The sequence below is a fragment of the Ornithodoros turicata genome, unplaced genomic scaffold (assembly GCF_037126465.1).
Source record: "Ornithodoros turicata isolate Travis unplaced genomic scaffold, ASM3712646v1 ctg00000916.1, whole genome shotgun sequence".
Classification (NCBI taxonomy): Eukaryota; Metazoa; Arthropoda; class Arachnida; order Ixodida; family Argasidae; genus Ornithodoros; species Ornithodoros turicata.
In genome coordinates, this window is record NW_026999418.1 from 183,007 (window position 1) to 200,433 (window position 17,427).

A 17,427-nucleotide genomic window follows, 5' to 3' on the forward strand; every position below is an offset into this window, starting at 1 on the left:
GTAATTACCTCAGGTATAACCTGCGGTTACCCTCGGTATTCCTTAATTTTATTTAACCCTTCTCTTAATTACACCTATATTACATTCATTACCTTTAAACTCAACTTTCTTGTTTTACCTCTAACTACCTTCAGTTGCTCTTGCCTCTTACTCTTAATTACCTTCAACTACTTAAATTTCAAATCATCTGCCTCCATTTAGATTTACCGTCTTATACCACCCTTGCATGCACACTTATATCACTGTCTTGGTGAGGCTTCACGCACACAAGCACACACACACATACATACACTTTTTTTACACTCCTAATGCTAACACATTAAAAGCATTAGGTGACATGGGAAGACACGGCCACGGGGGTGGGGGTGGGGGGGGGGTATCAGGTTAATAGGATTACAACAATGGCGACGTTGCGCTCTTTTACCTACAAATTTCTCATATCAATGGAGGTGCACTTATTTTATTTCTGTTGCGCTCTCCCACAGCTATATGTGTCTGACCACTGGAGAGAACAGTTGCAAGAAGCTATCTTGCCTTGCAACGTGTCCAACATCGATGTAAGTACCAAGTCAAATCAAGTATCAAGTACCATTATTTTCAATAAGTACGGTACAGCCCGTTTCTCCCGTTTCCCTGAGGGCGTAAGGGCACTAGGATAAAGTTAGCGGAAGGTGCAGCCACACCGTGGCATGAAAAGAATGTAAGAGAGAATTTGCCGTCTGCTTCTTGGCCCGCTCCGTTGCTTCTCCTCTCAAGGTAGGTGGTGCAGGGGTTCTAGGGTTTGAAACAGAGATGGCGCACGGCGCACCATGAAAAGAATGCGAAAGCGCAAAAGAGCAGCTTGTACTTTGTGAAAAGAATGCAGGGGTGCTGCCCTTTCGCGCCGGGGGCAGAGCGAGCAAGAAAAAGAATGCACCCAGTGTTCTTGAGACTGTTAAAAAAATGATAGTCTTTAAAAGTAATTCGTACGCAGCTTCCTATAAATTGTCGAAGAGTCGCGCAAGAAAATATGCCCTAGTTACGTAAGACCCGCAATCGTGTATAATCTCTCTCAAAACATGGCATTGAATGTAACAACGGGTCGCAATAGACAAAAGTAAGTCCGACTTACCTGTTGATCATTCCCGCTGTCGAGGACTGGTGCAGATCAATGGAGTCCCAGAAGGAGGAAAATCAAAGATCCGAGATGAAGTGCTCCATATACAAGCAGATGTGGGATCTCAGCGGATGTCGTCCTCTGAGATCCCTGGGGGAAAGTACATCCTTAGATGCTCACTTTCCAAATTCTCATCACTTCAAAGGAACGCGTTTGTCTTCACCAAACTACTATATACGAGGGTGGTTCCATAAGTTTCCGGCCCGACCAACTTTTAATAGTCATAGAGACGAAACAAGTGTATCACTTTTCGAAATAGTCACCCTTAACTTCGATGCACTTTTGACACCTTTCAACCAGCATTCTTATACCCTTGAAAAAATAGTCAGAAGTTTTGTTCGCAAAATGCTGGAAAACTGACTCTGGACTGACTGGATTTCTTCGAAGCCGCACTCCTTCAGTGCAGCCTTGGCAACAGAAGCCGTGTGGACAGGGGCATTGTCCTGGAGCAACCGAACACCCCGACTCAACCTGCCGCGCCTCTTTTCCTTGATGGAGTCTTGCAGTCGGTGCAGGAGTGAAGCATAATAAGTCGCATTCACAGTGGTGTTCCTCTCTTTAAAGTCGATGAGGAGGATCCCGTGACAATCCCAAAATATTGTTGCCATGATCTTCTTTGTGGATTGTGTGACCTTGGCTTTGCTTGGGTGTTCTTCTCCTGGTTTGCGCCATTCCATCGACTCATTTTTCGAAAGGGGATCATAGTAGAGAACCATAGTCTCATCCCCTGTGACAATTGACTTAAATATTTCTTCTTCGTTCTCTTGACAGAGCTCCAAAAACTATTTGGCACAGACGACGCGCTGTTGCTTTTCAACTGACGAGAGAAGTCGTGGCACCCATCTCGCACTGACCTTTTTCATGTGAAGGCCCTCGCCGATGATGCGAAAAACGTTTGTTTTGGAAAGCCCCAGCCTTTCTGAGATTTCCTTCACCTTCACACGCCTGTCGCTCAGCACTTCCTCCTCGACGAGAGACAAATTTCCTTGTGTCACCACTTCCACTGGACGACCATCGCGTGGATCATCTTCAATGAACTCTCGCCCTAGTCGAAACTGCTTAGCCCAGTCTTTTACCGTTGTGTACGACGGAGAGGCTTCCCTGTACACGTCGTCCAGTCGCGCTTTAATTTCTTTAGGCGAAGGTCCCTCTTTTGTCAAGAATTTTATCAGAGCGCGGTACTCGGTTTTTCCCATTTTAACTGAAGAGTGCCCCCTGGCTGTTTGAAATACCGCTCTCCAACCGACAAAAGCATGGAGAGGGTTGAGGGTGGTGCTCCGGCCCTCCAACAGGTGGCGCCACGCGTCCTAAATCGCATTTTCAAATTCGCGCGCATATTTTACCTCGGGCCGGAAACTTATGGAACCACCCTCGTGCATGTATATGGCGGTTCGTCTGGAGGAGGACTCAAGCGCACGCGCTGACCCAAGCACAGATGGCACGCTCTCAGCGCCACAGTAGCGAAGCGGAGCCCAGGAGAAACGACAAAAGCGCGGCGCTAGGGGAGAGGCTGCATGTTATGGTCGCGTAGCTAATACATTCGGTCCTGCTTTCTACCTAATATACACTTTTCAAGTTTTTTACACCCTTTTGGGTAAGTTGTGTGTACCATAACTCACACTACTTTGAGTGTAAAAGTTTGTAGGTGTAGTTAAATGCACCTGCCTCTCAGGATGTATTTCACGACACACACATCATACACACCTCTGAAAGGTTGTAAGATCTACTTAGCGGGTGCGCTGCTTGTTGGCCTACGCTGGTCACCGGACGGTACCCTACACTGTCAAAACAGAACTTCACCGCATAGCACGCTCCTCGCCAACCATCATTCTGAATAATATCATTTGTCGGATAGGGAAAAGGCCGGAAGGGCAGGAAGGGCAGGAAGAATGAATGCGGGTGGTTGCAACTCGCGCTAAGGTGCAGTGATGATCATGGCAATGATTCTGCCTCACACATTATATATCCTGACTTGTTCAAAACAGGGGGGAACCGCCTATTTGGTACAAGATAATCTGCCCCAGATAGGCGCCTCCTCCCATTTTCAACAAATCAATACACAGAATGATATCATTCGGAATTATGGTTGGCGAGCAGCTTGCTATGCGGTGAAGTTCTGTTTTAACAGTGAAACTGATTCAATTTTTGGTGTGGCGTAATTTGTGCAATTTGGTTCCATAGTTAGTGTGTCATACTGCCCAAGTAAATGCATAACATGAACATGCAATGCATTGTATTCTCCCAATAAAATAATTGCGAACCGGTGGACCAATATATGGTCTGAGATACGGATAAGGATATACGCGCTTAAATTTAGAGATAATTTTGAAACACCACATAAATGACGATGACGAACCGAAAGCTCACTTAGAAATAAGGCATTTCCTTTCTACAAGCAAAATAGATAACTATGAACATTGCATGTCTTGGGAGCGTCTGCAAATTCGATAGCCCTGCTCGCATTCCAGTCAAAATCAAGGGTGAGATGTCTAGTTTAACTTGAGTGTCTGCAATGCAATATATATACATATATGCATATACATACATATGGAAATAAATAAAAAAATAGGAAAAATCAGAAGAAGACGAAGACAAAGAGCTTACAGGCAATTGAGAAGGGGAGTTTAACACTTAGGTAGGGGGGGGTCAGCGTTTCGGCAGTGAGCGCTCCCTTTGACGGGACAGCTCTTTGTCTTCTTCTGATTTTTCCTATTTATATATATATCATGTATATTTATTCACGAACCATGTCATTTTGGGTTTATACGAAAACGGAAGAACGGAAAAATATGCGGTCAACGGCTCCCGTGCGGCAATTACGTTTGCCGTCTTCAAAAAATATTTTTGTGGAATTTCTGAATTCAACTCTGAAATTTACCTAGTCAACGTAGCGTTCTTATTTTTTTTCTTCTTATACAGAATCACGAAGCCCGTGGATAACTTAGTCGAATACACCGGAAGCCGTCCCAAGCAGCACAATGTACTGAAAGTCGAGTGCAATAGGGGTGGACGGTATGCGCCTTATCAATGTTCTGTAGTTTCCCGAGTCTGTTCTAGGCCTTCCAGCTACCCGTCCAACCCTATTGGTGGGTATTACATAAAGCATTTATTCATGTAATACGCGTTAAAAGTCCACGCGCGTGTCTTAATTTGCGCGGGGGCTATCGTTAAAAATCTCGAAGCAGGAAACCTCCTACACATCGTTAGCCTCAAAGGCACAACTGGGTTGATTGACAGACATCGTGTGAACCATTCCAATGATTGGGTTATAAGAACCATTAAATATTGATCCATTGACAGTAGACGCTGCAACTGGTGCTACAATGGCGCAACTGCCCCTTACATCTGTAGTATCTCGTACAGAGTCGTTCCGGTGTCTGTGTGTGTGTAGGGGGAGGGGGACGAAACGACAGGCTCTGGCAGGTGCCTATTGCAGTCGGCTTTCAGTGTGTAGCGATCACAGCATCTTCAGCACACGAGTCGTCACCATCAACTCCTCCAGCGCACCTGCCCCGCGGCGCGAGGTTTCGTTTTCGACTGCATCGCCATTCCCTGTCATCAAACCGTCATACATCGTAGAGGTCACTCGTCTCGTTCATAGCCTCTACAACTGGTGACCCGGACGTGATAGCTTCACCACCTCGCGCCGCGGGACAGGTGCGCTGGAGAAGTTGATGGTGAGGATCATTGTGCTGCCTGAGGTAATGCACACGCGCGTTCTCGCTGTGAAAGTGATTTCTGATTCAACCTTCTATCTTGATATAGCAATCTTCCAGTAGGTCACTGAGATAACACTAGAACATTTTCCTAGACGAAAAGCTTTCAAATCTCGGGTATGACCAAGCAAAAAAGGGCCAACTGTCGTGTGCAGCAGACGACAAGGCTACAGGCGCGTGCGTCTGACGTCACAACCCTATCTTACCCTTCTTTGGAGCAGGGCCGTGAAGGGTTGTCACAAGGGTTAACCCTGGCTATTTTTCTCCCACTTCGGGTCACTCGGAGTCGCCAGGGTTGAATAAGAAAACGTGCCCCGTGTATCCACACGAACGACATTGCCCTAGGAGCGGAAGATGCGAAAAGTCTCATAGCTTTCTGCTGTCACGTCAGCACGAGCGCTCAAGGTCGTGTCTCCACGTACACTGCTAACCGTGGGGAATATCCTGCAACGCAGTCACTAGACATTCCGTTGTAGACGACAGGAAAACACGCTGACGGTGTCGTCTGCAAAGTGTCGTCTGCTAAAGGCGAGTAATGGCCACTCCCGATATTCGACACCGTGTGAATGCTCGACATAACACGGGACGAACCCTCGTCTCTGCAGGCAGTGTATTCGCTTTTTCTTCCACTAGAATATTCCGTGAGGATGTCGCTCGTGTGAATACACGGTAATCCAAGTGTTCCGAACGGTTCCTAATACGCTGATCAGCCGTTTGTCGCTCGCTTCTTGCTGTAGGTGGATGAAATTTAGTACCAAGGTTAGGAATTCTCCTCCTCTCTAGCCTCGTTAGTCGCCATTTACGTGCTACGCTCATTGTGAATAGGACGCTGCTTTATGTAATACCTACGAAAACCTGACTTGTCAAGCTGTCCATATGTCCAGATTTGTCAAGCTGTCCACAAAGGTCATCTTAACGTCAATCGATAGAAAATTTATTCATATAATATGCGTTAAAATTCCACGCGCATGTCTTAATTTGCGCGGGGGCTATTGTTAGAAATCTGGAAGCGGGAAACATTTGATACATCGATAGTTTCAAAGGCAAAACCGGGTTGATCGACAGACATCGTATGAAACGTTCCAACGATTGGGTTACGAGAACCATTAAATATTGATCCATTGACAGCAGACGCTGCAAATTGTGCTACAATGGCGCAACTGCATTTTTAGTATCCGATACAGAACCGTGTCTGTGTGTGTGTAGGGGGATGGGGGACGAAACGGCAGGCTGTGGCAGGTTGATTAGACAGTATAAAGCGGGAATGAAGATCATTGGAATTTACGGGTCTCCTCAGTGCAAACGCTTTCCTTTGTTTACAGAACTTCTAGGTAGGTGTGAGGACGGTGGGAGGCACTGCACGTTTACCCTGCGCAGACTCGCATCGCGACGTCTCAGATCCTATAACGGCATACGCGAAAAAAACTTACCAAGATGTATACTAGACATATCAGATGAAGAGCCACCACAACAATCACGGCGTTCTCGATGCGGTCTTTCATCTCCAAATTCCTCTTATCAATGACGGTGTACTTATTTTGATTTCCATTGCGCTCTCCAACAACAATATGCGCCTCATTATTGATGATAATAGTTGGACGAAGGTATGTTGCCTTCCAATGCGTCCTGCCTCCTATAAATTGTCGAAGCCTTGCGCGAGAAAATATCCCTAGTTAAGTAAGACCTGCAACCGTGGAACCTCTCAAGATATGACACTGAAGTAACGACGGGTCAAAATAGACAAACGTAAGGGCCACTTACCTGTTGATCATTCCCGCTGTCGTGGACAGGTGCATAGGAAATGAATGGAGTCCCAGAACGGTCGAAATCAAACGAGCCGAGGTGAAAAGCCGCATTTGCGCGTAGGCGTTGCAGTGGATGTCGTTCTTCGAGATCCCTAGGGGAAAGTACATTCTTATATGCTCGCTTCCTTTGCGACACATGAACTTTTCATCACTTCGAAGGCATGCATCCGTCTTGACCAAATTAGAACTCGAAGAGACGCATGACGTATTCCTGTATCTGTGTAGACTTTAAAATACGTCTGTGCGAACGTTTTGTATGTCTTGAAGCGCAAACAGCCTTATACTAGGTATGCATTTCATAATGTAAGAAATACAGTATCACGCATCACTAAGACATGGTCTACAAAATGTTTCTTTGCCAGTATGCGCAATGTGGCTCGAGATATTATTGAATCGCGGGTTCGAACCCGGCCGAGGACGCCAGCAACTTGGTGGCAGGGTACAAGTTGCTTAGACACGCCGTCTTCCGCGAGGGACGTTAAATACGGGGTGCCGTGTGATGAGCTTTCATCGCACGTTAAAGAACCCTCAGGTGGGCAAAAGCAATCCACAGACCGACCGCTGTGGCGTCGCTCATGATCTCAGTTGTCTCGCGACGTAAACCCCCAATTATATATATAGATATTATTGAAATAAATTATTACGATTCATTTATTCTCATGTGTACAAGTATTAATACTCGATAACCCTGTGGAACATGGCGCAACTAAGAAGTATATGCGATTCGTTTTTCAGGATTTCTTGAAAATAAATTTATTCGTGTTAGGATCCTGCTAATAAACCTCTACCCGAGAAACGTCATCGTGACGTCGGTGAAGAGAGTGAAACCAAAACAGATCGGAAGGGGACAGCTGTGTTCCACGAATGGACATTTTTTCGCCGCCTTCTATTCGCTCCGAGATCGAACAGTGTCGGCGCGCTGCGGAGGAACGATGAAACAACACAGTGTGGGTTGACTCCCCGCGTCGACTGCTTCTACACGCGCGTTTAGTGTGTATTGCGTCTATGTGACAATGGAAACCGATGATGGCAGCTTGTTTGAAGGTACGTTGGAGCTTTATTGACCTTCGCTTTTGTTGATTTTAACGACAGAAATGACCACGTCATAATGCTTTCCTGGCGTTCCTTGTTTTTCTGCAATAACAGAGCGGCTGTAATTCGCTGTCTCAGACGTACGTTATACGCGTTATAACAGCGTCTCTATTCGCATTTTGCAGTTTCCCTTCCTCTAAGCATTGTCGTGGAACACATCGGAGATGGCGTGAGATGCCTTGTCGAAGGCGACGAAGTGGTCAACGCTGGTCACGTAATTGAATGCAGCGTTGTTGCTGCCACATGCCAGTCTGCGGGCCCTCTTCATATAATTGCATTTGTTTTGCGATCTTCCGGACTTCATAAAGAACCGCACAAGGTGGACCTGATGCTTGAAAACTGCGCGAAAGTTTTACAAATCAACTGCACATGCCCAGCCGGGTAAGACGCACTACCGTTCACTAGCATGTTGTTGACTTGATCGCTTCGTCTGTCGTGTTTCATTCTGCCTCACCCATTGCAGGCAGTAAGCAACTATAAGTACATCCACCTAGCAAATGTGAATCACTACAACTTCTGTCACTGCAGTTTTGGCTAGCAGGTTTTACTTACTAGAAGTTATCATGTAACACGCATTTTCTCTGGCAGCATATCTGAAATATAGTTGTACTATTACATAAGCAACAATACTTGCACCTTATTTGCAACTGCCCAGTGGTTTTCAATACATTGAATTAACTTTTTGTATGTGTAGAAACTTACACAAAGAGATACCAAGTAAGGTTCAACATGTGTAGACACTAGCAGTAATAAAATCTGACATTGTTTTCAGAGCGTCTCACAAATGCAAGCACTGTATTGCTGTGCTACTTCACATAAATAGGACTCAGAAGTTGACCATGTTGTCATCAACGGATCTCCCTCAGTCGTGGGGACAAAATGCAAAAAGCACTGTAAAGCAAAGATATGCTCCTACGCCTGCGCATAAACTACCTTGTTGCCGAAAGGTATGATATCAGACGTTAAGTATGAAGGGAAAAAAAGAGGAGTAGCTTGTACAAGCAGCATCTAAAGCAAAAGTTCAATAGACTACAACAATGACTTTGTAACTGTGTGTTATGTGGGCTCTTTCCTTTGCACATCAGTTTCAGGAACCTGTAATGCCACAACCAGAGCATAACGTTTTGGAAGGGCTAACGGTTAACCTACCCTATGTGTGTACTCCAGAGATGCACGTCAGGAAAAAAGCGAGAAGAGGTGCAATATTTTTCCTTCCTGTCTTTACAGTCCAGTGATAACCCTTAGTAAAAGTAATAGTGTGATGTCCTTCGTTATTAGAGTAACTATAAGCATCCCATAAAGTACTATCCCTTGCATGTACTGTTCGTGTTGTCCGAAGAATTTAACGATATGACACACAGGTTAACTATGTCAGCCAAATCCAATGGTACTACAAAGAAAATTCTGGATCAGTTTTACAATTCAGGCTGCAAGAAAATTATAATAACCTTCAGATTACTTGCTATTGAATAGCGCATTTAATTTGTTTACTATTGTACAGGGTCCAGTACATCGTGCAGCCCAGAGGAACTGAACAGCCAGCCTGCAGCTGGGGCAAGCAAACAACCCACAGCAATGCTTAATTTAATTAGGACAACGGACAAGCAAGACTTTGACTGCTTTCTGGAAGAAGCACGCGCAGTTTACAATCAGAAGACTGTAGCAGAAATAGAGAGAATCACTGCAGGACAATCGACCAATGAAGAATGGTTCAAATACCGCAGGGGCATCGCAAGCAGTACACTGTGCCATTCATTTAAAACAAAGGCGAAAAAGCTAAAGTCAGAGCCATTGCCACATAACCTCAGTGGCCTATGTAAATCAGTGTTAAGAGCGCATGTGTTTCAGACTGAGGCCATGAGAAATGGCCTTGCAAAAGAGGGTGTAGCAAAAGAAATGTACAAAGAGGTGATGCAGCGTTATGGTCACAGCGTTACAATAAAGGAGACTGGTTTTTTCATCTGGAGCGAGTTTCCACTGATTGGCTGCTCACCAGATGGTGTGGTACATTTTGAGTGCACTTGCTGCTCAGGAAGGCAGGGACTACTAGAAATAAAGTGTCCACAGAAACTTAAGAATGCGTTCAGCAAAGATAATCCAAAACCCATATATATGACGCAAATGCAAGTCCAAATGGGTGTGCTTGGTATTTCTAAGTGCGATTTCTTTGTGTACGAGTCGCAAGAAGTCTGGAATCTGTGTACCATAGAATTTTGTCATGACTACTTTAAAGAGTGCTATGAAGCAGTGTGCATTATTTATAGAAACTACCTGTTCAATGCACTAAGAGCGTCATAATGTATGTACTATATGAACAATGCATCTGGAGTACCAGCATGGCATTTACAGAATGAATAAATCCAGTGTCAGTTTTTATGCAAGGGCCCACAGACTGTTTATTCAGTTACAATTGCATGGGCAATTAACATTCATACATGTTGCCATGTCATGCATTAGAAGGCAATTACATTATGCTTCATAATGCACACCTTTACAGACTTGTTGCACATTCAGCAGTTTGGCAGAAACTTGTCTTCAGCCAGGATAGGCCTGGACAAGTTGACGACACCAGCAAGCAGTAAAACTACCTTATCAAAAACAGGAAGAAGTTGGAGAGGGAACTTCTGTTGCAGGATCTTATATGCTTTGAGCCGCTGGATCACCCTTTCCACATGAACCCGCGCTCTTGCAATGGCTTGGTTTTGAAGTGCTTCGCGTTCCTCCATCTGACGCCGTTTTTTCAGAAACGGGGGTCTGTCCATTCTCACTCTTGCATCGTCACACAAAGTTTCGATTAAGAAGCTTTTGTCCACCATGACGTGGTCCACATAATTGGGTGTTTACGTCGCGAGACAACTGAGATGTCCACATAAGGCATACACATGTCAAGCACATTTGACTGCGATGTAAGGTGTGAATCAGAGGCACGACCTCCATGCCCTTGTCCGACTACACAGATCATACCGCTTGGGGAACATCCAATCAGTATTTTTATGGTGTACTGCCTTTTATATTGACTGTACGTAAGCAGCCGTGAGGTTAAGTCACTTGGCCTCTCCAGGGCTACCTCTGTACAGTCAAGTACAACGCGAGTGTTCTTATATTGCTTGAAGTATATAGTCATGTTATCCATCACAGACTCCTTAGTAGGGAAAAACACTGCCTCTCCCAGTACACGAGCTAAGATGCAAATTGCAGTTTTCATTATTTTGGAAACAGTTGTGCGATGGATGCCAAAAAGAACAGATAAAAAGCTAAAGTTGATGTTGTGATACAACTTCACAAAAACCATTAGCACCACATCTTCATCACTTAGTACAAATCCTCTTGCCACTGTTGCTTTTCGCAAAACTGAAAACTCTCTGATAATGTTCTCCATCAGCTGCACACAACCTAGTCCTGTCAACGTTCTAATTTTGTCCTCTTCCCGAACACTGTGGTATGTCAACAGTGGCTTGTGCCTTCCACATTCCACGAGTGTATCTGCCTGCACACAGGCATCCCTGAGAGTGCCAGCGTGCACACAGGCAATCGAAGCAAACTGTTGCAGAATGTCCTGCGTGGGCACTGTACAAAACAAAGAAAACATGTTAGATGTCATGGGAATTTTGACATAGTTCATAACAACTGAAGTGAACAATTTTATACCGTAATAACGCACCTTCATTGACTGTGTCTGTACATTGTGGGCCAGAGGTCATCCTAACGTCCACTCCACCCTGACTGAACTCATCATTGTCAGCTATGGGACTTCCCAGATTGTGCTCAGGTGTGCTGGCACTGGCCAGGCTGGAACTGTCTGCAGTTTGCAGCTCATCATCACCAGCCTCTACATATATTCCATTAGATTAATCTACGCTCTTCCTATTATACCTGACCTACCTTGATCACAGCTGGAAATCCCCCTTTGCACAGTCGGCACAGCTTCAGTAGGAGCTCTCTGAACTACAAAGGCAAAGGACGAGTTGCAGTTGACGTACAGAACGTGTAGTGAACAAAAACACATGCCTGGTGGCTTGCGAGGCTTCTTCTCGCAATCAAACTTCCGCCGTGGCAAGTTCAGTGTGGGAGCAGCGTTTTTCTTCAGGTACCGACGCTTGCAAACTTGAAAACAAAACACAGGAATTGTGAACATAAGGCTCCTCATTTCAGATACTTCACATTTCGGCAGATAACAAGCGAACAGTTGGTTACGATATGTACAAAGCTTCCAGGAATCACAAAGATACATTTTCTGGCATGAGCACAGTCGAAGGAAGAGTTACAAATAAACGCCTTTCGCTGTTAGCTACACGTACAGAGACGAGCGTCATGCGGATGCAGCCTTCACTACATCGCAATCGCCACTGCAATCTGCGTATCATAAGTACTGCTCTTCAGTCACTGGAGAGACGTCATTTCAAAGAAAACGAACCTCTAGGTTATTTATCAGTTATTCGACGCCAGTAGCATGTAGAAAAGTGATCACAAGGAAGCGTTGCAAACTAATGATAACACCCAGCTGTACATCACTAAACAAAGGTAATAAAGCGCAAGCTCACCATCCTTGTTCAGTTTTATTGTTATGAAATCCTCTTCACTGAAGTGTCTACTGCAGACCATAGCGTACTTCGAAGGCTCCTTTCCATTTCTAAGCCTTACAAGCCACTGTTTGCGAAGATTAGGCTCTTCCGGATAGCGATGTAAGCTTATTCCACCTTCAGTGCAGTAGGTGGAACATTGGGGAACCGAACAATACCGTACCATCGCAGGACATGTGATCTTCCGTTGCATATAAACTAGAATCACTGCAAAACACCACGAACTCCGAACATCGGACGTGGCGTTATCCACACTAGAAAGGCGACGGTGTCGCCTCCTATAGTTCGATCTCGCGGCGAATTGAAAGAAAACTAGTTCCGAAGGTCGCGTCTCTACCACGGATCATCGTAATCCTCTCAAGGCCGTGGCTTTCGGGCGCGACCTTGTTCTCCACTAGCTTTGAAAGTAGTTCAACTCTACCAAATTCGTGGCGCTGTCAAACACTATGACGTCATTTGTTTACAAACTGTTAGAGGTCTATAGGAGATATTCAAAACGGCGCCATCTGCCGGGCACTTCGGCAGTAGCCGCCATGATATCACTCTTATTTTTTTATTCACTTTAGGGCGTAATCCGGGTGTAATTGGGGTGTAAACTGATTTTTACTCCCAAATTACACCAGCTCGAAGAAACACCCTCGGATGAGGTGTGTTAAATGGGCGTAATAATAACTTAACACCTTATTTACAACATCCAGTGAGCTTGGGTGTAAAACAGGCGTAAAATGGGTGTAGCGGGCATAGAGCTTTGTACATGAACTGTATTTCTCTTGAAAGTACAATGATATGCTTCATGCTCCTTACAGATGCATACAATGGGGCACCTCGCTAGAAATTTTGAATCTACACTCTAAATCCTGTGAGGAACATGTGCCGGTTAAAAAAGTTCCCTCAGAAAGTACAACTGGTACACAGCCGTAACGTCTGGAAAGAGCCGTAACAGTTATCAAATAGCAAGCACAGCGACCCCCATCGCCAAATATGCGTGTCCCACCGAATAATGTGTGTGCCTCCTGAGTCGTGTACTCGTGTGCGTGTTAAATAATGCGTGTGCAGGCTAAGTATCTGTGCCTTCGCTGGAGCGTAGTACCAAGGGAATGAAACTCGCGAGTTCCTTTGCGGACTAAAGTGAGGCGCTGCGAGCCTTTCGCGTCATCAAGCGTCATGAAACGTCAAAATTTTCACGTCGAACCGCGAGTTCTCTACCGAGAGCATCCCATTGGCTCCTGCAGCCGCTCCCCCGGTATGCGAGCGCTCATTGGTCGGTTTGAAATTATAACCTTTTCGTGGCGCGCGTAAGCCGGCACCGCCGTGTCTGGGGTGCCGGAGCAGCTCGCCATAAAGTTTCGAAATATGGTGCAGCAGGGACGCACGCAAAGCATCTTTGCCGGTACCGCTTTGGATGGTTTTTAGTGCCCGTCGATACCGACTCTGCAAAACTCGAATCCTCTTGGATACTTCTGCAAGTAAATTCAGTGATAGATAAGTGGAAGGCAGGTCTGCTTCGCTTGCTTGGTGCGACAACGATTCAAGAAGGATCAATCCTGTGTTTTTCCACTCGATGGCAGGTAAGTCAGTTCCTATTTCATTCTGCCGCTTAGCGTAGCATAGCATAGCACCACACCTGTGGCATATACGCAACATTTCGGCCGGTAGAATTTTTAGTTTTCACGTTTTCTGATCCCTGTTCTGGTCTTTCTTGCTCAGGTATCAACTAGGTACTGCTCAACTCATATCTGCTTCAGAAAAGCATCTGCGTGGATGCAATAGAATGGATAAGCCACTCTGAGTGGTTGGAACATCATCTTTCGGCTTAGCAGCTGCACAGGTTCCTTTGTGACGGGTCAAGCAGCAAAGGGATATGGACATGTTTTCTGTCATGCTGGATTTGTGAATGTGTGTGCCTGTGCAGTGAATTTACTGATCTACTGTGACATCTTCCCCGTGAGACATCAGCTAACAGTGAATGCGAAGTTGCTTGGGCATATTACTCGAACTTCAAAAACAATGTTCATGTCAAGTTCGTGTTTGACGCAGATACAGAAGACTGCATATGTGTGATTTGGAAATACCAATCCCGGAAAATAAAGCACCTTGTGCAATAGAAAGAGCCAACGCTTCCGCGTTTTATTTATTTCACTGGATGCGAACAAAAATCCAGCCAGAACCGCCGAAGCGGGGGAGACAACAGAGGGGAAAGGTAAAAAGAACGCCTCGGCAGCGTCGCTTTACGTCACCCGTCACCCAGGGAGACAAAATAAAACAAAGCAAAAAACTACTCTACCGAGGCCCAGCGATTGGCCCGACGTCAGAGGTCACGTGAGTTTTTCCCAACAATAGAAATATATTACACGTTCATTCCCCTGGTAGTACTAGTACGTTGCTGCGCGCTCTGCCCGGGCCGTGAGGAGTGACGTGGCACCAGTGGCACCTCGTATTCTTCCGCAGTGTATTCCTCGCTGCTTTCGTGCCTGTTGTGTGTTCTACAACCTCACGTTTGAGAAGGATGACAACGTTGCTTTTTAAGTACAGTTTTAATGTTTGCTTAAGGTAAGTCAACCTAGCGATGCAACGTACGACACCTGCGTTTTACTTGTGTTTAACCATCGCAGTACATCCTGTTGCAGACTGTGGACGCATTGCAAATGGCGGCAGGAGAGGATCGGCTACATCGGTGAAGCGACGATGTACATTATAAGCGAGGCTAATTGTATTCTTTTGTAATAGGTGCACGTGGGACCGTATCGACTCCAAGGTCGTGAGTCACAAAATGCTGTACTATTCTAGCATTCACTTTTGAACAATACCAGCGTGATATTCAATTCGAGTTCTTTGCATGCAGGTAGTTTTCTGTCCTAACGGTCACTTATACGCGTGTAAAACTGCAACTGCTTCTCACATCGAAGCGTCTATGGTGCCGCTACCACTAGCGTGGACAATTGTTCATCGGCCATTTCGTTTGAGGAACTGTCGTGTTCGTCACTAAGAATGATCTTGGTTGAGCTATGCAGTGCTAGACTGTTCGAGGTTCCGAGGATTGGGTGTTCGATGTTTGGAGGACTGCCTGGTGCATCGGAGGTTGTCTGTCCATGCAACGTGTGCTCCATATGTGTGTGTTGGGATTAGTGAACCCTGTATGCTTTCCATTCGGCCAACGATGATGTAAGGGATTCAATGTAAAGGTATGTGCAGGCCAATAAAATTTTGTGTTTCAATTTGGATGTCATTGATGCATTTTCTTTTTTTCCTTTTTTCTTTTTTTTTTGCGAAGCGTGGAGGTCATTTTTCTGTTAAGGAACCCGAGAGGCATAATGTATCTCGCGTATTAATGGGTACAATTATTCCTTTAACACGTAAGGTAGACTGTAGCTCCTGGCGTCAGCATTGATGTCGTACCAGTTGTTTCAGGGGCACAGAGCACCTGCAGCTTTCGCAGGCCTCTTCAAGTCATCTGGCGCACTTTTTGAGAATGTGCCAGTTGATCAGGCCGCACCTATCCGTCACTGGGTTTAGAGTGTACATTGTACTGCTTGCGACGTACTTCTCTGAAATTTGCAATTGAAATTGGGGAGTGCAATTCTACAACATTTCGCTCTTTGTACTGTCACACGGATTTACAATTTGCAGCTGCTGGCAGCTCAGAAAATTGACATCTCGTGCTGCGTACATGCGCAAACACCCTTTTTTGGAGGGTGTAATCCTGCGCAGGGTGTTCACGTACACCCTTAAGGGGGTGAGTTATGACACTTCTGGATTACACCCAAAAGGGTGTTTTTGGTCGAACAGAAAACACCGTCTTTCTGGAGGGTGTAACCTCTCCTAGAGGTATTCCCATACACCCTTTAGGGGGTGAGTTATGACACCACCAGATTGCACTTAACAGGGAGTAAAAAAGTAAGAGTGTAGAGTCTGGCCAGCGCTGGTCCAGCCTACATGTCATGCGTGAATACGTAGCCGCTATCTACGGAAATACCATGACGTCCCAACTCAATCCGCGACCGGCGTTTTTGCCAAATGACAACGACGACAACTGGTACAGCCATTTAAACGCAGTGCCAACGATTTCTGCAGAATGCGTTCAAGAATTTTGCGAATCCAGGCCCTACTCCGAGCGGCAGAAGCAGAAATCGTACAATTTCGCTGTGGAGTCTTACGTTGACACCGCGTCCATGAAGGTCAAAGCATCGCACGTGAGGTATGATATATGTCCACCAAGAATATATGCATGATGTCTTGACAACGCACTGTGTGTGCGGTCTCTTGCGTGTCAAAGTCTGTTTCGGTGTTTGTTTAACTGTGACTACCGGTGCGTTAGCAGTAGGAAATACTTGTTCGTGGACACTGAAAAAACAATACTTCGAATTATAGGGCTTACGTTGTACAGCAAGAGCTTTACCTAGTTTTCTGGCTTCCGCTTTACCCACCCGCAAGCTGCATGAGCTATCAAAGGGGTTCGCCGTATGCTGAACAAGACCATAGTAGTTTTAGCGCTGAGAAAATATTAGTACCGGGTTGTCTCACTGTGTAGCGTGTAAAAGCTTGCGCAACTTTTGTCCCCATCTATGTGCTATATGTGTGTATGTAGTATATATATATATATATATTTAATGCAGGAAAAAAGCCATTAAAGAAACAAATAAATGATACTAGACGTGTTTGAAATTCAAACTTACAGATTAACATGGCTTCTATGGCTGCACGCAGAGAAACAGATACTCATGGAACGATACGGCAGCACCAGAGGACACGTGTTTCGCCGTGTTTGCGGCTCGTCGGCCCTGGGTAGCTGCGCATCGTTCCGAATTGGCAAACCAGGGGTCACACTGGGTCAAACCAGAGTGACCCCTGGTTTGCCAATTCGGAACGATGCGCAGCTACCCAGGGCCGACGAGCCGCAAACACGGCGAAACACGTGTCCTCTGGTGCTGCCGTATCGTTCCATGAGTATCTATATATATATTTATATATATGAAGCCCCCCTGAACTGTCTGTACGGACCTCCCACAGGCTTGGAGGAGGCCAAGGAAGCGTGCAATCAGGCCTGTCCCTGTGCAAACGATTGACTGGCGAAGGCTACT

General features: G+C 45.6%; 2 protein-coding genes across 2 annotated transcripts; one reads left to right on the plus strand and one right to left on the minus strand.

Annotated features, from left to right (window-relative positions):
- The first annotated feature begins 7,629 nt into the window (after positions 1–7,629).
- LOC135375685 (uncharacterized) lies at positions 7,630–9,729 on the plus strand. Its single transcript, XM_064608342.1, has 4 exons — positions 7,630–7,721; positions 7,895–8,150; positions 8,542–8,716; positions 9,271–9,729. The coding sequence occupies exons 1-4, from the start codon at positions 7,691–7,693 to the stop codon at positions 9,301–9,303; spliced, it is 495 nt and encodes a 164-aa protein (XP_064464412.1). The 5' UTR covers positions 7,630–7,690; the 3' UTR covers positions 9,304–9,729.
- Positions 9,730–10,215: 486 nt separating this feature from the next.
- On the minus strand, positions 10,216–12,572 carry LOC135375688 (uncharacterized). Its single transcript, XM_064608344.1, has 5 exons — positions 12,311–12,572; positions 11,778–11,873; positions 11,652–11,714; positions 11,431–11,598; positions 10,216–11,336 (listed from the first exon to the last, which is right to left on the minus strand). The coding sequence occupies exons 1-5, from the start codon at positions 12,540–12,542 to the stop codon at positions 10,564–10,566; spliced, it is 1,332 nt and encodes a 443-aa protein (XP_064464414.1). The 5' UTR covers positions 12,543–12,572; the 3' UTR covers positions 10,216–10,563.
- Between the last annotated feature and the right edge of the window lie 4,855 nt (positions 12,573–17,427).

Excerpts from the sequence above, each read along its gene's own strand:
- LOC135375685 (XM_064608342.1), top strand. The coding sequence starts at position 7,691 with ATGGAAACCGATGATGGCAGCTTGTTTGAAG. Across the intron at positions 7,722-7,894 it reads TGATGGCAGCTTGTTTGAAG|TTTCCCTTCCTCTAAGCATT; the intron begins GTACGTTGGAGC and ends CGCATTTTGCAG. Across the intron at positions 8,717-9,270 it reads AACTACCTTGTTGCCGAAAG|GGTCCAGTACATCGTGCAGC; the intron begins GTATGATATCAG and ends ACTATTGTACAG.
- LOC135375688 (XM_064608344.1), bottom strand. The coding sequence starts at position 12,542 with ATGCAACGGAAGATCACATGTCCTGCGATGGTACGGTATTGTTCGGTT. Across the intron at positions 11,874-12,310 it reads AATAAAACTGAACAAGGATG|TTTGCAAGCGTCGGTACCTG; the intron begins GTGAGCTTGCGC and ends TTTGTTTTCAAG. Across the intron at positions 11,715-11,777 it reads GAAGCCTCGCAAGCCACCAG|TTCAGAGAGCTCCTACTGAA; the intron begins GCATGTGTTTTT and ends TTGCCTTTGTAG.